At 41.0% G+C, this 22,920-nt stretch overlaps 1 protein-coding gene across 3 annotated transcripts; it reads right to left on the reverse strand.

The window, feature by feature from the left end:
• Positions 1–1,823: 1,823 nt before the first annotated feature.
• On the reverse strand, positions 1,824–21,696 carry LOC127048504 (programmed cell death 1 ligand 1-like). 3 transcript variants are annotated; one of them, XM_050948376.1, is made up of 8 exons: positions 21,219–21,696; positions 11,379–11,447; positions 10,336–10,689; positions 8,792–9,085; positions 6,402–6,512; positions 4,649–4,705; positions 3,933–3,998; positions 1,824–2,808 (listed from the first exon to the last, which is right to left on the reverse strand). In XM_050948376.1, the coding sequence occupies exons 1-8, from the start codon at positions 21,307–21,309 to the stop codon at positions 2,786–2,788; spliced, it is 1,065 nt and encodes a 354-aa protein (XP_050804333.1). In that variant the 5' UTR covers positions 21,310–21,696; the 3' UTR covers positions 1,824–2,785. The 3 variants fall into 3 exon arrangements, 2 of the variants coding, with proteins under 2 accessions (XP_050804333.1, XP_050804334.1); XR_007773700.1 differs by having other exon boundaries at positions 2,787–2,808; positions 6,412–6,512; XM_050948377.1 differs by lacking the exon at positions 11,379–11,447.
• Between the last annotated feature and the right edge of the window lie 1,224 nt (positions 21,697–22,920).

The following is a 22,920-nucleotide window of genomic DNA, read 5'->3' on the forward strand; positions in this document are numbered from 1 at the left end:
AAGAGGGGTGGGAGGGGGCTGTGATCAAGGGCTGGAATCGGCAGGGGGCCACTACTCTCAGGTGCATCTTTCTCCTCTGGACCCTGGCCCTTGACCTCAGCCTGGTCTTCTTTCCCTGCGCAACCCTGAAGAGCCAGGGTCGGGAGGGGAGTGGAAAGATACACCATGAGTACTGGCCCCATGCTGTTGAAATAAAGGATAAGTCATCCCATACTGATTTTGTATGGGACAGCCAATTATCTATTTAAATAAGGGATCTCGCTTGTAATACAGGATTATTGGCAATACTAATGTCACATCTTAGCATCATAATACTTGTCCTTTTTATTTTCCTCCCATGTAAAAGCTATAGAAATTAAACTAAAATGTTTTGTTAGTACAAAATTAAGGTTGCAAATATAAACACACAGTCAGGCAATGTAAAAATGGTGGTGCCATGAGAACACATTCTACAAAAGCCGCTTGTGTGACAACAAGGAACTGTACATTGGCTGTGTGATATTATTTTGACATTTATTGAATTGTTTAGGGAAATGTGGCCAGCAAAGGGAAATAGATGAACTCTGCTTTTTGACTTTAACATGCAAATAGCTGTTGCTGTACTGAAAGAGAAATTCAGAAACACAGAAGTCCAGCTTGGATGAGCAGCACTACACTGATCTGAAATAATCTTTGCATGTAAAAGAGGATTTCCAAGGAGCGGAAATGGGGATGTAGACCCCAATCTTGCATCCTTGGAGAAATGGAAATTTGGCCATTGACCTTAATGAGAGCATGATCAAGGCTATAGAGGGGCTGAGGGAGTTTCTACATTGAAAACAGTACTCATGAGTAATCAGCATGCCCATTTCCCATCCTACGCCAGCATGAGGCTCATGGTGAGTGATGTCTGACCCCATGCCAGTGGAGGTTCCCTCTGACATGGGCTGCTCCTTGGGATAGTTAAGACAAGTTTAAAGCCGAAATGCACCCATGGTGCAGCCTAAAGCAGCCACACCACACTAGTGACTTTCATGAGTTCTGTGATCAGCATGACAAAAGCATCCAGGCCCAGCACATCACCAAATTCCAGCAAAGGAAGCTAGGCTCCAACTTCCTTTAAAAGGAAGTTGTCCGTTGCCCTCACCGTGATGTAGTATAGCTGGAGGTATTGGGGTGTGTGAGTGTATTTTTGCAACAGTTGAAGTGACTCTCACAACCTGTTTGAGAACTAGCATTTTGAAAAGTGAGGCACTCCACTTTGTTTTAAAGTTTTCCAACTTTTTCATAAAGCCATATCTCACGAATGCTGTAGTCAGCATTTGTTCTCGTAGGAAGTCCTCAGTAAGATCCTGTGCAGGAGGATTTTTTGAATGAATAGGGTTGTGTTCATTTTAGGAGTTTTTCTCCCTGAAGCAAATCACCCCAGCAGAACCTATGCACTTAAGTTTCATTTACGCCCTATTTTAAAGGCTTAAGTGGTAGCCCTATCCACAGGACTAAATTTCACCCTATGGATTTCAGTTTGTTTCAGTGCTGCAGGAAAGTTCATAAACTTTGTCTATAGATGTTAATACCCCTTTAATTTCTTTACAGAAAAGACTTGGCTACTTTAAGTCTGAAACTAAGATTTGAGTACATGTCAAATGATGGTTTTCATGATGGGAGATTGGAAAAGGTTACTTGGAGTGACTATGAATGATATTTCAAGTTATTGTAATAACATACACTCTAATAAGTGTTTGTCCTTGTAGCAGGCTCTTGACATGCCAACGTAAGGAGAAAATGTTATATAAAGGGGAATTGCTTAGGAAATAGGATACAAAAGGAAACAAAATACCCTCTTTATTAAAAAATACAGTTTTTAATTTTATTGTAATAAATAATTCTAATAATTTATGACACAGTAAAGACAAGTACGTATCTTGCAAAATATAACCAAACCATAGCTTAATGATACTTAGAATCCAAAAGTGCTTCCAAAATGCATACTAAATGATTTAATGAGAGTCTATTTTGTATCATAGAGCAGACATTCCATCTCAGCTGTTTCCAAAGAGTCCACTCCATGGGCTATTCTTCTAGAAGGTCCAAAGTCTTGCTTTTCAGATGGTTGATCAGAATAGTGATCAGTTGCAAACTGGTGGTGCCAACTATATCCCTAGTTACAGTAAACAATAGAACTTCTAACTCTCTGGAGCATCTTCAAAGGGCAAGAGATTATCTGTTGACTTCCAACCCAAGAGGAATCATGATGTTGACAAGAGAGTTATACAGCCTTTTCTCTGTTGAACTAACTAATGAACTACTGAACCTTAGCCAATATCTTAAAATCTATAGTAAGGAGAGATGGTGGCGCACATGCATGACATTCAGTCTCCTCATCCTTGTATGGGTCAAAGTGATGACAATTTCATCCATGGAGGCTGGAAGTGATAGTGTCTCAGCAGGGAATTTAAAGTTCAGAGAAAAACTGGAATGTTTTAAAAACAAGTATGAAATGCATGAGGGTAAGGACCTAAAGTGCTTTCTTTTTTGATAGAAGTATTAAAAAAAACCTGAACAACATCCACAAAAGTGCATAATGGACAAAGCAGACATGTAGGAACTTAAATACAAATACATACACAGAAAGCCTGATGCTGATCAGTTTTACATCACGATAACTCTAACTTCTGTGAATTTACTCTGAATTTACACTGGTGTAAATGAAAGGAGATTTAGACCAAGACATGTTAAAATAGTATTTAAAATAAAACTCCCAGAGCTCTAGAACATATTCAGTGAAGGAAGAAAACATTCTGCATTAAGTCACCTCAATTCGTACATCTGTGAAAAGGAAAAAAATTAAACAAGCATTATAGAAAAAGAGACATCGCCACACATTTATGACATCGTTTACCATCTTTAGTTTGATTAAATGCAAAAGTAAAATAAATACATAACATACAATACTACACAAATTCTGCACCAAGTTGTGCCCATTTAGCCAACAGGGTTGAGTGGATATAAATCAATGCAGAATTTGACCCAATCTTTTTTAACACCAGAAGAAAATAATCTCTAGTGTGGCTCGTAATTGTCCAATTACCACATCATGGGTCCAATGCAGGCAATATTTGTTCCCATTAAGGGTTTGTACCTTTTTAACTAGATCAATTTTTAATTCAGCTGAACTAGCATAAACAATGCCAAACTAACTGATGTTTAAAAATTTAACTGACTGATGGATCATACTTTGCAATTATTTTCTTGATGACTTTGGGCCTGATTTAGCCAAAATTAGCATCTGTGGTCATTGACTCACAGGAATCTCCAAGTGCAAACAGAGAAGGAGGAATTATTATTTTACTAACTGCTATCAAATTCCAGCTTAGATGGTTGTGCTGCTACATCCCTAAGAACAGAGTCATGTGACAAATACATAAAAATGTAGTCCATGGACTTTACTGAACATTCTAATATTTTCTCCATGCTGCAGCATTTTAACGAGGGTGATTGTTTATCTCCAGGTGACTGAACATTAACCAGTGATGGAAGAATTGTAAAAGGGTCTCATTCTGAAGTTACTGGTCTTTCCCTGCCTGGAAGCTACTTTTTGGAGATCAGCCAGAGAGACCTAAAACATTCCCTAGAGTGCAAAGATTTAAGAACAAAAAATGTAACTAACAGGTAGGAGAAAGGAAAATAGGAGGCCTCAGATCAGTAAGTCAATAATTTAGGAAAGGATTCCCTAAAATCACTGGAGGGTGGACTGGAAAGTGCTCAGAATCTGCATTTATATTTTTAAACTGGTCTCCAGGCCAGTTCTTAATCTGTCAGTTCCTTTAGCAACAGCTGCCATTAAGCTCCAGCTCCTACTGGGCAATACCCTTTCCCTGGACATGGAAGCTGGCAGATGATTTGTACTGTGTGAAGTTTGCTACTATTTTTCTTTTTTCATCTGTACTTACTTTCTAGTTCTTCATTCTCAGGAGAAATCTCTCTGCAATCACCTTCTTCTTCATCTGTCGATAATTCTTTTAAAATAATAAAAATAAAATATCAACACACACATACCTATGAGTGGGCATAGTTCCCCCCCGCCCCAATGTATGGTCATAAATCCTTTGTAAAGAATTCTGACCATGGCATTCTAGGTAAGCTGAGTGCCTAACTGAACTGCAGGCTTACAGAAAGAATTAATGCATAAAACAGTTTGTTTTATAGAACTAAAAACTGTTTTTCTCTCTAAAACACTTCATCTGATGTAGCCTCTGGAGGAGGGAGGAAATTGAGCCATTTTAAGGCATCCTAAAATGGACAATCAAAAACTGACCCATTCAAAATCACTAGTCACTTTTTAAAATTTTGGTCTTTGTGTTTGCCTACACTTTTAGCCACAACACTAATTTCTTTTTGGTAGGACTGTTTGTGTTGTAATATGAAGTTGGGCCAATGTGATATTTTACTTAATTTACTGTTCAAAATATGTTTTTATTATTTCAGAAAATAAAAGGCACCAAGTTCCCTGTTTAATTATTACTGTCTAGTTACCAGACAACTTAAAAGAAGAATGTAAAATGGAGCAGCATACAATTTTGCTTAGGGTTGCCCCTATTACGTAGGGAGTTCTCAATTAAGCCAGTTTCACTTGAAGCACATCCAGTCACATGTATGCAATACTTACTTATCACTTTCACTGCTGCATTATTTGTACACATCTCCCTGTCCTGATCTTTTCTAGCTGCATGAGAAAAAGGAAGAATATGAAAGAAAATACTAATTTTAGATTTAGTGTTACTAAAAAAACCCTGAAATATTTATCTAACTTATTTGCTGTTGTATATTTTTACCTCGGAAGACTACAAATTAGGTATAGTATCTACTGAAAAATCACCATCGTCACTGTTCCAATGCAAACTCAGTGGGGTGGAAAAAACAGCTAAAATATTACTCCTTCTTGTAATTTAGGAAAAATGTGACCTTAATATCACTTTCCCAGGAGGGCATCTTCTGAGACACCAAGGCTTTCCCATGTTCCCTCCTCCACTTTCACTGTGTACTCCTGTTCCCACCACACTCTGATAGCAAAGATACTGTTGATTGAACAGTACCCTCTGGAGCCTGCTAACACCACTGCTGACATCACTTGTGGGGCTGTTATAGAAGAATACAGAACATTTACACAGGGTTGAGACAGATATCTCCATAACACCCTGTTATATGGGGCAGAGGAAGGTTGTATGAAGAGATGAACTGAGTCTGCCATAGCAATGTTATGCTATCATTAACCTGATAGACTAGGAATATGCAGTCCTAATGGAGACCTTATCATAAATGTTGATAATGAAAGATCTTTTCCATGTGATTTCTAGCCAGAAAGTATTGCTATTTCCAGTGCTGGGGTGGTGATGGGGGAATATATTACATGGCCTGAAATAATAAAACAATTTCATAACCTACTGAGAGGTATTACTGAAAAAGATACCACACAGCTCTGTATTACTTCCAGCTGAAGTTCATGCCAGCTGTGTGTTTATGCCTACTACATAATTTTAAGATTTTCTGGTGAGCCATTAGCCCTTTGCCTGGCTCAAACTTCCTCATGCATTTCTGGTCATATTGTTACAGTATGACAAACTGGTGTAGTTCTGTCAGCATAACAGGTGTGTGTCAAAAATGAGACCTCCAGTACTTTTCAGGTAATCCTTCTGCAACCCAGTTTGATCCTGAAGCTACCAGCTTTTTTAAGTCACTCGAATTAATTGAAGAAACAAAACCTAATTTTAAAAAAATCAAGAAAATGGAACAAATTAGTGGTGGCAAACCACTACATGGGGAGACAGAGTACCTCTTGTGATAAAATCTTAAAATTCTTGCAGATACCTGTTTATGGTCATTTCTATTACATTTTAGCCATGATAAAAATATAACTAGAATGCACTCATTTAGATCCCTTATAAAGTTATTGAGTCAAAGCTGAGACAGTTTTGTTAGAAGCTATGACAGAAAAGACAAATATCATGCCAGCCTAATGACATGTAGGTTCCATATCATGAAGGAAACTGAGGAACCGGAAGCAGTTTTGGCAATGCCAGCTGGGTAGGAATGCTTTCACTTCTGAATGGAGAAAGCCCCACTCATAACGCTCTGCAGCATCATCTACAGATTGACCAATGGAGATGCATTAACAGCTACTGGTAGGCAGATGACCAAACAGTTCACTGTGCCAGGAAGATGATAAATACTACCTTAATGGTTAGTATGTGGTGAGAGCAGATTAAGAAAAAACAAAGGAAGCAGGAAGGATGTGATACATGAATTAAGAGAATTGGGGGTTTCAGCGTGAAGGAGTTAGAACAGACCATCAGCAGATTTCAATTCTATTAGTATCAACAAACATAACAAAAGGAGAGAAATATGGTAAAAAAAATGTATACCCTTTTTTACCCAGAGCATAAATAGAAGCGATGATCCAAAGAGAACCAACACAGCCCCAGCGGTTGCAAAATAGTGTCTACTGTTAGTCCTTTGGCTACTTACTGGACAATCTAAAAAGGATTAAAAGAAAATGATTAGGGAAATAATCAAGTTAAATTACTCAAGCGAGATAAACTCTCCTGAATCTTAGACATTTCAACAACACTTTTTTTTTAAAGTGTCTTATTTTTTCCTTGATTATCAATGAACTCATGGAACTGGACAAAATGGAAAAATTTCACAAAAAATTGTCACCATTTAAAAATACAGGTTATAAGTTACATAGATTTTATTTCTCTGCGATTATTGCAAAACCCAACAACCTGAGAACGTTGTGTTATTGAATTACAATAATTTAGTTTAAGAAGTTCAAACAACTTTGATCACTACAAGACATGTCCATGACTCATTACTGTGCTCACAGGCGAAATACAGAATCATAGTAATGTAAGGCTGGACCGGACCTTGAGAAGTCAGCAAGTCTAGCTCCTTGTGCAGAGACAGGACCAAGTATATATACCCCATCCCTGATAGGTTTTTAAGAACAGGTTAGACAAACACCTCCAGTGGTGGGGATTCCACAGCCTCCCTTGGAAGAGCTTACCTACCCTTATATAGTTTGAAAGTTTTTCCTGATATCTCACCTAATCTCCCTCACTGTAATTACTTCTTGTACTGCCTTCAGTAGACATGGAGAACAATTGAGCACCATTCTCTTCATAACAGCCCTTAATATATTTGAAGATTATCAGATTCCTCCTCAGTTGTCTTTTCTCAAGATTAAAGAAGTTTTCGTAACTATTATCATTTTTGTTGCTCTCTTCTGGACTTTCCAAATTTTCTACATCTTTCCTAAAGAGTTGTGCCCAGAGCTGGACACAGTACTCCATCTGAGTTCTCAGCAGTATCGAGTACAGAGGGACAATTACCTCCTGTGATTTATACAGGACACTTTGGTTAATACACCCCAGGAAGATTAGTCTTTTTGAAGGCTAACATTTTATGAAGGGAGCTTAATCATTAGGGAAAAGATATACAATAGTGCAGAAACTGATTTTACACTAATCGCTGCAAACCTCCATCTGAAGTTGTAGCTAACACCTCTCTGTTCACGTCGCAGGTATAAACCCCCTGCTCCCACACTGCATGTTATCACCCTACTCTAGGCATTTCAGAATGATATTTAAGCAGCTTATTTATTTTTGCTTTCTCTTTTGCTTCTGCTGTTATCTACTATATGTACCTTAGGGCGATTATGCACAAATTCTGGTGTGATACATTTTAAACTGAGTTCAAGGACACACCCTGATGCTGCATTCCAAGCCATGTGAGACAAGTCAATAAACAAACTGCTTCAAAGAAGGTGGAAGACAATTTAATATATATCTTTGCTTCCGGAGTCAGTGGTATCCAAAGAGATGCACTGGATAACACAAATGGGTCTTTGACAGGATGCAGGGGGATCACTCTTCCATAGGTGTTCAAGGAAATGGCTATCACAATAACTGCTCAGGAAACAGACTGGGGAGTATCCTTTTGGAAAGGCAGAGTTCCACACCCAGGATTACAGGGCTGGACTCTATCTCACCTGGGGATTTTGCTGTTTAAATCATTTCACTCCCTTGTTAAATACCATCACCCCTTGAGACTTTGCTCACCATAACACTTTTTCCCTCTGATGATTTATTCCAGCAGTTTCCAGGGGCCTCATCTGGACTTTTGGATTTATGCAACGTCTTCCTTCCACTCCATTCTATGTACAGATTTTGATTCTGGTGCTAATTTGTTTAAATTTAATGTAGGAATAATGAATTGATGTCTCTGATCCCCAAACTGTACATGTTTATGATTAAGTTCCAGGGGAGGGTTTCATTTCTCGGCTCTAGCTAGACTGGGACATTTTCTACCCCCAGGTTCATATATGACTTTCACATAACTTTTAAAGCTGTGCAGAACTCCGCACGTTGAATCACCACCCACCCACTCCATGCATACTGGAAATATAAACATGGTGGAAAAATATCCTAATAGCAACACTTAGCATTTTCAGTGTTCAGAGTGCATTACAACCATGAGCACATTAATGCCTATACAACCTCGGCAAGGTATTGTCTACGTTTTGCACGTGGGAAACTGAGGCAGGGCAGTTCTGTAACTTACCTAGTACCATAGAGGACGTTTGTGTAAAAACCCCCACAAGAGTTTCCAGCTATTAGGTCTAAAATTCAAACCCCCAGATTAAACCCATTTCTACAAAATATTGCTTGGCCTTGTCTAGATTAGGAAAAGCAGATGGTGGTTGATCCAACAGACAACCTTACAATGCATTAGCATACTTAAGAAACATTACCTGGTATGATTAAAATAGCAGATGTGTTTTCTTTAAATTCTTTGTTCCAAAATATACAGTGAAATGTCTCATTAACACTTGTGTTGGTTTTAAGTGTGCTTGTCACACTATACAGTTGATCAGTTCCTGCTTCATAACTTGTGTTTGCTTTAGCACTGAAGTCTTGATGTTCCCCATTATGCCAAATGACCTCTGCCTTAGGATACCCTTCTGATTGGCATATTAACTCCCATTCGCTGTGTCCTGCAGTCCCCTGGACAGTCACAGTTCTTTTGGTTATGTTTCTATAAGGAGCTAAACAAAAACAACGATACAAAAAGCTATTATAGCTATGGTGCTGACAAGAGTGTGTGTTATTTCAGGAGGTCATGCTCTTTTCATGCCAAAATTCTGCATGTGAGCAAGTAATATTTTATGATGATCAAGTTAAACATCGTTTATTGTTTGCTTCATCATTATGGTAAAAGTGGGGAGGTAGGTTTTGTACCTGGACTAATCTATTTTCATTACAGTTTTGCAACTTTTTTTAAAGATTGTATCAACCCTCGCAACTAGTGTTTTCTTCAGCTGGCCTCCCTAGCATCATTCTGCATTTGTTTCACTGCCATTTGTGGTAGAAAAGGGCAGAGTCATGGACTCCTCAAGAGGTAGGTGTGGGGTTGGGCTGCTGTGTAAGTGCCATGAGGGTGCCTCAGAATGGTCAGTGGAGGCCTCTTTGGATGCTGAACCCAAGTGGACAATTGCAGTCTACAGATTCTGCATCATACATGCACCAGAACCCACAATTTATCCCATAGCTCCCATCAGCATTTGTGGGAATTACTTGCATAAATATCTGTGCATCAAAGTGATATTAATATTCCCCCTAGTCTACATGTTTTCCACTGTATCTTTGTGGGAGAACAGTTTGTAGTGAACTTTGCATTCTTGATACTGAGTAAACTCTTGTGCAGAACTGCAAGGTTCAACGTACAATATATACCTAGCAGTACTGAGACAAGCAATCCATAGTTTTTCAGAAAGAAAATGAGGGCAACATATAACTTGTATCAGGGGTCGCAGCCTGGGGCAAGAGGTGTCAGCATCATCCCTGTCTAGAGGATGGGAATCCATTCAGGTATTTTGCCTTTCCTCTCCCCTATCTCTGCAGGATTATTCCTCTTCTCCAGAAGGCAAAGCTATGGGTGAGAAGGGGCCATAAAGGGAAGTTAGAGCGTTCTCACTGTGACTAGGAGGTGCTCAAGGAAACCTGAGCACTTTTGCACAAGAAGTGCTGTGCCTCATCTCCACCTCCCTCATTACCTTCCAAATGTAAGTGAGAGAAGGAAAGGATGGGCAGCACTTCCTCTCTCGAGTTGAGTTGCCAATGCTGTAATGCAGAGGCTTGAGCTAGATCTTACACACATTGTGAATGCTAGTTACAGACCAAGAGCCAAATTTCACCCTCTGGCATTATTGCCATCCCAATGAAGTCAGTGAGGGGAGACTTGTAACTGGATAATGCAGTAATAGTGGAAATCAGTTTATCTGGAAAAAATGCTTACCTTTTACTTGCAAAGTGATCGTCTTGTAGTCAGCTCCCTCATAGCCAATGAGACAGAGGTAAGTCCCTGCATCTGTAGGTTTTACACTGGTGATCTGAAGCATAGACTGTCCCAACTGCAGTTTATCTTTCAACAAATTTACTCTTCCCCTGTAGTTGCTGTGTTGGTTATTCAAGTTTTCCTTTCCTTTGTGAAGTTTGTAAACCTCTTTTGTATGTTCCTCTTTTTTCTCCCAAATGACACTTAAATCTTGAAGCTTTAGTTCACCATTCACTGGAAACCTGCATTCCATGGTAACGTTGCTCCCATATTCTACAATGTACTGTGGCTGGGGAACTTCAACTGTGAATAAAGCTGGAAAACAGAATTCAGAATAAAACTTCTTTTCCAAAAAGAACATGGATTTACCAACCATGTACATACATTTCTGTGTGCCTAATTTATGCACACAAACATTCACAGCATCTGTGTGCAAGTTTGTCATTTGTGCATGCACATAATCAGTTAGTACCTAACTGGCTATTTACACCTGAGTTGTGTACGCGCGCGCACACACACACACGATATTTGTATACATAAACTAGGTGTGGGTGTCCTCCTGGCCCCTATTTTCAGAACACCAAGGAGAAGCTTGTACCGCTGCTGCCTGTTACAAGAGTGCACTATATTTGTATATATGTAAATAGTTACTAGATAAAGTGCCAGCTGATGACACTGAAGAATACGTAGCATAGTACTTGGATTTGTGGACGAATAAAACATGCACACTGCAATGTCTTCCCTTGTGCAGTTCTTTACATCTGCTCTTTACACGCCCACCCACACTCTTTTGTGGATACACTGAAACATTTATCCCTGCCAGCTACATCAGTCTAGCCCTTTTCAAGCACACACATTTGGCTTAACATTTAAATGATAAAGAACAGGTTTTTTTTAACCTATCGGTTTAAGAAAAACTAAGTTGGAAGGTATAGTTCCTGTGCCCATACATTGGGGAAAAAAACAAAACAAAACAACCCTAAGCAAATATTTCTGCTTCTTACCATTTAGGAAATGCCAATGGGACAGGAATATACACAAAAGCAATGCATTTTCCATCTTGCAGAAAGAACCTAAAATGATACAAAATCCTATTATGGTGTGTTTTCTAACATTACACTATACACTGTACTTTAGTCAGGCAGAATGTAGTAACGGGACATAGGTACTGAGTTATACTATAAACAGATATATGCCAGATTGCCACAAAGTACATCAGAAGTCTAGTATTGTATCTAGTATCAGAGGGGTAGCTGTGTTAGTCTGGATCTGTAAAAGCAGCAAAGAGTCCTGTGGCACCTTATAGACTAACAGACGTATTGGAGCATGAGCTTTTGTGGGCGAATACCCACTTCGTCAGATGCATGTAGTGGAAATTTCCAGGGGCAGGTATGTATATATGCAAGCAAGAAGCAGGCTAGAGATAATGAGGGTAGTTCAATCAGGGAGGATGAGGTCCTCTTCTAGCAGTTGAGGTGTGAAAACCAAGGGAGGAGAAACTGCTTTTGTAGTTGGCAAGCCATTCACAGTCTTTGTTTAATTCTGAGCTGATGGTAGTGTCAAATCTGCAGAGAATTTGACACCATGGTGCAAATTTGATACCATCAGCTCAGAATGATGCAAATGTGTAGGAGGGCAGACTTGTAAAACTGTGAAGGAAAAAAAAAATCTACCAGCTCAAAATCTGCTTCCTTGTGCTTCCCCACCCCGCCCACCTCTGTAACTAAAAGAGTAAGTTACTTTTCTCATCCGTCAGACCAAAAATTACTCACTCCTGGATTAACTGATTTTTAGAAGTCTTATGTGGGAGTGTAAACTACAAAAAAAAAAGTACTGCTAATGTTAACTGCATATGCTAACTTCATTTCAAAAGGGATACATTCTAAGTACACATTTTAATCAAGAAGAATACCCTAGGGCCAAATCCTACAGTCCTTATTCAGTCTATACTCAGGCAAAATTCCCATCAGTGAGTTTTGTGTGAGTACGGAGGACTACAGGATTTTTTCTTATATATTTTTAGATCCTCAAATTTCACATCCACATAAACTGCTATAGAAATTGGCAGTGCTTTTATTAAACTGCCTTTAGGTTTTGTGTAAGAAATTAGGTATCCATAATAGTTATCTACCTTCCTAGTTATATACTGATAAGAGTTTACCATTTACTTAACTATTTTTTCTTCTGCATTCTAGTTGTATTTCAATATTAAGCTGATAATTAAGCAAGCGTATCTGTTATTGTGCTAAGGTATAACACATGTCTGGGCTTTGACAACACTGTAGATTCAAGGGCATGGAGTGTGGTGAGAAGGCTCAAACTTCTTTCTCCCACAATTATTGACTGGATTCAGGGTCCAAGAAGGAAAGCGTTAAGGGTCTGGAGAGTCAAGGCAGCTGGAGCTCGTGAAGAAAGCAGGCCTGAGCTACATGCCAGGCAGGAAGAGGATTTGAGGAGCCAGAGTAGGATGCTCTGATTACACTGGTCTACAATTTTTGAGAAGTCGTCTGCTTCAGAGATAAAATGTGATATTTATTATGTATTTTGATGTGCTGAATTCAAATATGACAATTAAAACAACTGATTGGCTACTGTTTCTAAGATATTTAAGTTTTTACATTTTATGTCTATGTATAGTGTGTAGATAGAGTTTTAATCATAAATTGTAAACCTAGGTCTTTTCATATGTTTATGGTTGCTTTACATGATAATATTTCACCTGTCCTGTTTATGTAACACTTTAAAAATCAGCAAAAGGGTTATAGAAATAAAATGTATTATGAAACAAAAGGCAAAAAACTATTATGTACATAGTTTAGTCCTATTCAGTGTCTACTCGGCGCTTCTTGGCTTGTCTCTTGTATTCCTTATATGGAGCATCTCTTGTCACTGTCCAGCAATAGTCTGCAAGCATTGATGGGCTCCATTTGCCCTGATAGCCTGCCAGGAGATTCCACTGCTGTAGTCTGGAGCCCAACAGCTCTGCCTTACTCTTGGGGAGTTCCGAATCCCTGACAAGGTCATTCAGTTCACCTTGTGTTATGAGGTGTGGTTCAGAGGAGGAGGATGGGAGAAAATGTGGGTCCTGTGACATTGATGGTTCAGGACCAGAAGTTTCATCCTCTTCCTCGTCTGACTCAAGTGAGAATGATTCTGGTGCATCAGGAACCGGCAGTCCTTCTCCGTGGGGTACTGGGCGTATAGCTGATGGAATGTTTGGATAATGCACAGTCCACTTTTTCTTCTTTGACACACCTTTCCCAACTGGAGGCACCATGCAGAAGTAACAATTGCTGGTATGATCTGTTGGCTCTCTCCAAATCATTGGCACTGCAAAAGGCATAGATTTCCTTTTCCTGTTCAACCACTGGCAAAGATTTGTTGCACAAGTGTTGCAGCATATGTGTGGGGTCCACCTCTTGTCCTGATCTCCAGTTTTGCAGCCAGAATAAAGGTGATAGGCTTTCTTAACCATAGTGGTTAGACTGCACTTTTGTGATGCAAAAGTCACTTCACCACAAACATAGCAGAAGTTATCTGCACTGTTCACACAAGTACGAGGCATCTCTGCTCACTTTGGCTAAACAGAAATGTGTCCCTTTGCAAAATTAAACACTGACAAATAAGAGAGCACCACACTGTATGATTTCTAGAGCTGATCTAGGGCAATTTGTTCAGCAGAGAGCTGTAAGCTTCGTTATGATTGCATCATCCATGACTTCTAGGAATAACATGATGCAATTCATATCATGCATGATGCAATACCAGCTTCAGATTGCATCATTCATTGTTTTGCCTAAAAAGCAAGTACTGTCCAAACCCAGTCACAGATTTATTCATAGATCCAGTCAAAGATGTATTTTAGTCATTTCTGGTTTAAAGTGAGATCCCTTCCCTTTATAACTCACTTATCCTCCGCCATTCCCAAGTCAAGGGTTGTATATACTGACCCAATAGCATATCTTGAAAACTAGAGCCAATCAACAATTTTAAGCATCATTTTCGTTCTCAGTGACCCAGAATTAGTAAAGTTGGACTACATTTATTTCAGAAGCATTTTGGCTGTAGAGCAGTGTTACAGGCAAAGGAGAGGGTGGAGTAGAAGCTCAGAATGAAGCTGTTTCTGGAGTACGCTTGTACCCTAGGAGGAAAGAGCTTCACTTTGGGACAGGTTGTTCCTTTGATGAGAACAATCTGGGAAGGTTGACATATGAACTTGGCAGCGCTTATCCTGTGAAACACACAAAGGATGTGACTGTTGAAATACAGAATCCCTTAAGACAGGAGACCTCCTATTTTAACGCACCAGAGGTGGGAAAAAATGTCACAGGATATTTTCCATAGGGAAACAAACCAAAGTCCAGGACAGCTCACACTGCACATAAAACAGACAGCAACAATCATTATGTAGCTTGGTCCTGCTCCAGTTGAAGCTGACAGGCGTACTCCTATTGACTTCAGTCAGAGCAGCCTTAGGCCTTAAATGTTAACCTAAGCTTTTTAGGGCAATGACTGTCTGTCTTTTTATTATACAGCTGTACAGCACCTAGCACAGTGCCCGCCCCAATATCTGATAAGCACTTATAGGTGCTACTGTAAATACTAAATACTAAAAAATGATCACAACCCAAATATTCTAAGTTACCAATAACTGTATGTTATGCCTCATGATTTCTCATAAAGAGTCATAGAACACAGATACTGTGCCCAATTCTTCTCTCATACAAGTTTTATGTTGCTGTAACTACAATGACTTCATTAGGGTAACCTCTTCAAAAATTCCCCAGTCTTGCTAATAGTGGTTCAACTTCACCAGAGGTGACAATGCTTGGAATGTTAGTACAGATAACATTTTAAGCCTCATGCTCAGAGCAACGTTTTGATCAACAGTGCTTGGAATGCTGGTGGCAGCCAGTGGCCTGTCTACACTAGGGCTCCCAATATTACTAACAGGGGGTGGCATTGAATTGCTGTTAGCAATGGTGAGAAATTTCAGCAGTGTTTGTGTAGACTTGCAATTAGGAGTAAAAGAAGTGGGGAGAGCACTGCTTCCCCTCCACTGGAAAAAGCAAAGGGAAAGCTTTACCCTCCTCTCCATTGCTTGGGGGAAACAAAGCTTCATCACAGCTCCCTCTCCTCCTTGGCTGGGACAGTAGAAGCTTCCCCTCCTGTTTCAATGTACTCTAACCAGTATTTGTAACTGAGAGAAAACTGGGTCCATTATGTTAAGATCAGAGGAACAAAAAGCTCTATCATCTTCATTAGCTTTCTTGTACTGTGATTCTTTAAAACTACAAGGTGGATAGGGCACAATTAAATGTTAAAGATCATAGTCTGATTGGATTTATACTAATATAACTAACAAGCAACTCCATTTGGCTGCAGTGATTATTCTGGATTTACACCAGTAACACAGCATAACATGACATTTAAAGCACAGTCACATTAAAGGGCACCAGTTTGTTATGTTTTTGTAGAGCTCAGGATATGTGTATGAGAACAAAGGTTGAATTCTCCGGAAACCACCTTTAAAGGTCACCTAACACTGTGGCAAATATTTCTATGCTCCCTACCTGTTGTGGCATCCAGCCACAGTACAAATGTAAAGGAAGAAATACATAGAGATAGGTCAGTATTTAACCTTGTTACTGTAAAGTGTGGGAGAGGCATAGAAAGTCCTATAGAAACAAGTGAAAACACAGAACCATTTGAATGTACACATTCAAGTACTGAGTAATCTGAAAGTACCCAAGGAGTGGTTGAGGGGGTGGATTTTTGTGAGTAGCTAGACAGAACTAGGAACTGCTTGCATAAGATTCTTTTGCAGTTAGAAAACTATTTAATGATATATATATATATATATATATATAATATAGCTATTCTGGGGCCCATGTGGGGGGGGAGCAGGCTTCTGTGGGCGAGAAGCGGGGGAGGGGGGCTGGCCCCAGGCCTCCATGGGGGGCGGCAGGGCTGGCTTGAGGGGCAGAGGGAAACCACCCCCTAGTACTCATCCGTGGCATGGCTGGAGCCAGGTCTGCACTTCCCCCAGTTGGTGAGTACACCCCCGCGCTGCTGCAGAGCTCAGAGGAACGGGGGTGGGGGTGGGGCAGGGCGGAGCAGGGTGGGGGCCCTGGGGAAGAGCCGGAGAAGGGGCTGGAGTAGCATGCAGCTGCACAGGGCACTAGGAAATTTCGGGCACCAAATTTCCTGGTGCCCTACACAGCTGTGTACTTTGCCTATGGGTACAGACAGCCCTGATGATATACAATAGAACCTCAGAGTTACAAACACCAGAGTTTCAAACTGACTGGTCAACCACACACCTCATCTGGAACCGGGAGTATGCAATCTGCAGCAACTAAGGGGGAAAAAAGACTAACAAAAAAGCAAATACGGTAAAGTACTGTAAACTATTAAAAAAAAGGGAAAGTTAAAAGATTTGACAAGATAAGGAAACTCTTTCTGTGCCTGTTTCATTTAAATTAAGATGGTTAAAAGCAGCATTTTTCTTCTGTACAGTAAAGTTTCAAAGCTGTGTTAAGGCAATGATCGGTTGTAAACTTTTGAAAGAACAACCATAATGTTTTGTTCAGAGTTATGAACAACCTCCATTCTCAAGGTGTTTGTAACTCTGAGGTTCTGCTGTATTCTTTATATAAAGACAAAAAGCCAGCTTTTTAGAGTGAGGGACAGATACTGCTCTTCTGTAGGTTTGTACATCTCCATTGAGTTCAGTGGGAATTACATGCACTTAGCAAAGGGAAGAACTGGGCTCTTAGTGCTCAGAAATTGGAGATGGTTGAGAAAGCTACACAAGATAAGAATTTTGCCTTATGTGTTGCAAGCAATAAACACTTCTGAAAAACTTCCCCAGGAATGCAGTTTCTGAGAGGGGTGAGGCGAATCGTATTAAATGAAAGTGTGAATGAAAAACAAAGACAGGGTGTGTAAACATTGATCAATATACACACCATGGAAGTACACACTGTGCTTCAACATGCTTTATTAAATATAAAAGTACTCTTATACATGTCTCTAGGCATATTGACAACAATTAAATTCACATAGGGATATAACAAAAATTAATATAACTGTCTGTAAATAAGTAGCCAGTTGAACCCTTATTCCACTCTGCTCTATGCCTTCAGACCTCACCAGGAGCCTATCATATAGATGGCTTTTTCTTCAACAGGCCCTGAAGGTCTACAGTGGGCTATTTCAGATGACAGTCTAAAGACTATGCATAGACCCTGAGTAAGATTACCTTTAAGAGTGCAGATACTGACTGATGGACATACACATTGAAGTATTATTGTGCTAATAAAACAGGTGTGAATTTTTAAAATATTTATTCTATATTTAGAGGTGAGACACATGCTTGAGGCATAAGTTAATGTGTGGATGATGCCACACCATACATCAGAACAAGCTATCTTACCCCATTAATCAAGGGTCTGATAACGTGTGGTATGGAGATCCCTCAGCTCCCATTAAAAACAATGTGAACTGAGCACACTATGAACGAGGTGCGACACCTTGCATGACAGGCTGTAAATGAGGAGGCTGCTTTCATGACCATATCTACCTTGATAGTTTCTTGTCATTCTCCTCCATTAATGCTCTCGTTCTGCCCCTTCCAAACATCAAGCTGCATTTTTAGCCATGTAGCTTCATTTTCAAAGTATTTAATTAGACCCATCCTAATGGCTCAGTCTTTCTTTCAAGGTGCACAGCACCTTCTGTGTGATACTGAATGCCTTTGGCTCCTGTTGCTGTCATGGGAATTGAAGATACTCAGAACCTGGCAGGATTGGCCTCCAGTGCTGATGTGTCTACTTTGCTGTCCAAACTTTTAGTGCCAACTTCCTTTCTGTTGAAACAGTGGGAAACCCCTGAGTAAATCTATTGCCTTCAATAGATCCTGCCCCCAAAAGCTGACAACTGAAGGGTCCAGTTCTGCAGACCTTTGCTTGCGTGACTAGTCCTTATTCATACAAGTAGGCCTGGGAAAGTCAATGGGACTTTTCTCATGAGCAAGATCAGCCTCAACAAGAAAGAGTGCAGATAGAGGAGACTGGTTAGACTCCAACTGACCTTTTTGCTTTTCAGTTTTTTAAATTTTATATCTTGACTGGTTTCTCTAAATACTACTAGGTTAACTATCAGAGTGATGGGCACAAGACACTAACCTCACTCAGCTGCCCATGCCTTCCTTTGCACAATTGCTCAGGGTTGGGAAATAGAGGGGAGAGAATGCCTCTGGGGAGGGTATCCAGATGTCATGGAACTTGGATAAAAACCACCAACTCATGTCTAGCTTCCTGTTAACTGCTTTTCTTATGTATTGTTTTCTAATTATAGACATTATACACCAAGGAAAAGACCTTGTTGATGGGAGTTACAGCGCTTTACAGTGGCAAGTACTTTGTGCTATCATTTATGAGCAAAACAATCATCCTAACTAATGGGGCAAATAATTTAAAACTTCACCATCAGCAGGTTCTTTTATTTTTCTGTATATAACATACATAAATCAAAAGCAGCCTATATTCAAGTTGTGTTTAGGAGATTTTCCTGACTCTGATATCTTAGCCCTTTTTCCACATGATATTCCTAATCAAAATCCATGCTCAGAATAGATTTAAGAGATTCATTCCCTTGTAGAATCTTTTAAAATTGTCTTTGATGTAGATGAAAAAAGTGCTTAGCCAAAAACAAAACAAAAGCACCTGAACACACGTTGATGCAGAACTAAATACAAAAGCCTTTGTTTTCTGCATTCTTTATTTAGGCAAGACACCTACACAAAATGGGAATTTTGTGATTAACTGGACAGTAGAGTCCATTAATGACTGCAGCGATGTGTCACTAGGCTGATCCAAGAAATATTTTGTCATTTACACCCACTCAAAGCCACCTCCTTAAATGTGGAGATGGACTGGCCATGTACTTCAGATGGCATAGGCACCGACTCTGTGAGAGCACCCACAGAAAAAAATTAGTGGGTGCTTAGCACCCACTGGTAGCCAGCTCCCTGCTCTCCTGCCCCTGTGCCTCCCGCCTGCCAGCAGCCCTGCCAATCAACAGCTCCCCCTGCCTCTCAGCTGTTTAGCAGTGTGCAGGAGAGTCTGGGAGGAAGGGGGAGGAGTGGGGATGGGGCATGCTCAGGGAGGGGGCGGAACTGGGTGGGAAAAGGTGAGGAAGAGGTGGGGCAGGAAGAGGCAGGGCAGGGATGGGAAGAGGTGGGGACTTGGGGGAAGGTGGCAGGTGGGGGCGGGAGTTGGGGGGGAGAAAGGGGTTGAGCACTTCCCCCTGCCCCGAGGAAGCCAGCACCTATGTCTGATGGAAACTGATTTCATCACCAGAATAGCAATAAAATGGACATCTGAAGGCTCAGTGGTTTGAGCATTGGCCTCTTAAACCCAGGGTTGTGAGTTCAGTTCTTGAGGGGGCCATTTAGGGATCTGGGGCAAAAATCTGTCTAGGGATTAGTTCTGCTTTGAGCAGGGATTTGGACTAGACAGCCTCCTGAGGTTCCTTCCAACCCTGACATTCTGTGATTTGGAAAACAAGGCCATCTGAAAACAACATGGCAAAGAGCTGTGGAAGCTGAGCTAAAAAACTTGGGGCACAGCTGGGGAACCATTGAAACAGACAGGAGTGGAGGAGCTTTGTCAGTGCAGTAAATACCCAAAGTGTAATGAGAACATGATGATGACGAAAGCCACTTCCTTATTCAAGGAGCATTTGTAAATTAGAAGGTAGGGCAGGCATGTAGCATGTGGTGGCATTTTGCACAGATATAAAGCTATAGGTCAGAGAGTGGACCATGCCAGCTACTTCAGCACAGATTAACAGTCGCTGGAAATGTGTCAGGGTAACCCAAAAATATTTTGCCAATTACCCCCCCCCCCAAAAAAAACCTCTTACTTATTCAAATTAAAAAACAATTACACAAAGAGGGACTGAGGTATCAATGAATAAATACTGTCTAGTTTATTTTGGGAAAAATTCTAAAAAATGCAAACTCGTGTTGAAGAATTTTTTAAAAATAAGTCAACCGTGTGCCTTTCACTAAGGAACTTGGATTAAGAACAACTTCAGCCTTGTAGTACCCCCCTCACCCGCACCCCGCGCAGAGCACGGCAGCAGCAGACATTCTGTGACCATTGCTAAGGACACAGTAAGGTCCCCTGTGGTCATCATGCTTTTCCCTCCGCGGAGGAATGGCTAGCGCGTCTGCTCAGTAGTGGATCCATCCTTCTCTGTGGGGCTAAAAGCCACCGACACTCCTAAGGCGGACGCCCGTCACTGTGTACAGCCAGGTCCCAGCTATCCTGCACGTTCAGTTTTGTTTACACGGAACAGCTGCGTCAGCGTAACTACGCCCCTTTCGAAATCAAACCTAAGTCGATCGACTTGAGAGAGAGCTTGCTAACCATAGTCCGTGCAAATTGGGTGCGTTCAGACATTCCCAGTGCCCCCCACTCAGCACCACCCCAGTTTTCACGGTAGACGGGGCTGCAGTGGGAGCGGTAGGATTTACCCCTAAATGAGGAGCGCTTTAAAGTCAGTCTAAGGGAGGAGGGGAGAGCTCTCTCCCTCCAAATGCAAGCGATCCGGCAGCTCTGGCCCCGTGTGTGTGTGAGCACGGCAAGGAGGACGCCAGGCAGACATGCACAACCCCCTCGGGCACGTTTCCATTGCTCTAAGGACAAGTGACAGCCACACACCCAGCCTGCAGAGGCGCGCCGCTCTCGGCGTTAAACGCGCGCAACGCCTAGAAATGACGCTCTCTTCTGCTCGCCACTGAGCTGTAAAGTGCTCGCTACGGGCTGTCCTACCTTTCGGAGGGTAAGTGAGAGTCTTCCTCCGCGGTGACAGGCTGGATGACAGGCACAGCAGGTGCAACTCCACCGGCTCCGCTGGAGTCATCAGGGAAAGCGGCAGCAGAGCCGTTAGAATATGCTCCTCCCGACTCAGCTGCCTGCTCAGGACTGCAGTGAGAGGAAAGCACAGGGGAGAGCTTCTTTCTTTCTGCGCTCCACCCCCAAACTTCCCTGCTGCTCTCGTTTCACGTTCCAGGAGGTTCACACGCCTCTGGGGCTTGGGGCACGTACCCGGGGTTTGCCTCAGTGACCCTAGACGGGAAGCAAACGGAAGGGAATTCCAGCCTGACTCAGTCAGGGTCACTAAATGTCATGACTATCAGTGTCATCATGAGAGTCATTTATCCAGAACAATCCCTTTTCTTTCTGCTTGAAAACACTCCCAAGTGAACTCAGAGTCCAGCCCCAGCCTTTGCAGTCAGCAGAGACCACAGGGGAGATGCCCTCATGAAGAGATGCCCTCTTTATTCAGGGGAGATGCCCGCATGGAACGAGATTAGATGTGACCCAAATCTCACTTCCCTACTAGGGGAGTGGAGGACTTCCTTACTTAGGATTGATTTCTAGGCAATGTTTAGAGTCTCTCCTGTCTCTTGGGGATTCTGCTGTCTTGTGATTCAATGAGACATTTTAGAAACTCACTCAGAACCATTTTATAACCTGACTCACTCAAAAATGTCACAGCATGTGACAGCCCTGCATGCCAAAGTGGACACAGGTCCAGTGGTGGAGGAAGTAAAACTGTGCAAGACTAAATGACAGGTGAATGTCCCATTCATCTTCTATCTGCTTATATATTTAGGACAAGAAATAACTGTTCTGCAATAAAAATGACATCTGTCATTTAGCCAATTCTTCTGTGTACCGTATTTTGCATTAACATCAGACCCAAAGTTAAGTGTATGTTGGAGAAGAAGTCTACTGCTCTGTTATTCAGGGTCTTCCTCTCAATGGTCCTTATTTTTTCCAGCTGTAATATCATAATAAAAGCTTGTATTGGACAACTCCGACCTGCTAAATTAAAATCTGATCCAAAGCCTAGGGGTGTAAAACTCCAAGGTGTTAGTTCAGCCCATTTTATAGAAAAGGAGATAACAGCAGATTTTGTATATGACATTGGATCCAAAATTCCCCACAGTTTTGGGGTATTTGGATTGGGAGTTTGAAATCAGGTCCCTCTCTAATTTGCATTTATTGTTTCTGTTCATTGAAAATCTCAAATCAAATCATCCTGCTTGCAGAGATATTTGATAAAGCTTTCCCACCATAACCAGATTGACATCCCATCAACCATTTTGCTTTCTCCACCAAAACAAAATAACAAAAAAAGCAGCAAACTAAATATTCCCCAAACAAATCACCTACCACAGGCAAATCTTTTCATCCTTCAACAGGGAAAAAAGCTGAAGACACCAGGGATTTCGCTATTGCTAATCTATTCTCAGAGACTACAGAGATGTCCAAAATGCTAGAGTTTAAGACCATTTGTGATAATGTAAGTTTGTATCACTAAAGTAAATGGGCGATTTTCCATGGTTTCAATGAAGGCTGGATCCAGGACATATGGAAAGACTATTCTAGTCTGGTGTTTACATCACTCAAGTCTATTATAAATTCCCTCCTTTGTAAAACCAAAGTTCTGATTATGTGGGGGTAT

The sequence above is a fragment of the Gopherus flavomarginatus genome, chromosome 3 (assembly GCF_025201925.1).
Source record: "Gopherus flavomarginatus isolate rGopFla2 chromosome 3, rGopFla2.mat.asm, whole genome shotgun sequence".
Taxonomy (NCBI): domain Eukaryota; kingdom Metazoa; phylum Chordata; order Testudines; family Testudinidae; genus Gopherus; species Gopherus flavomarginatus.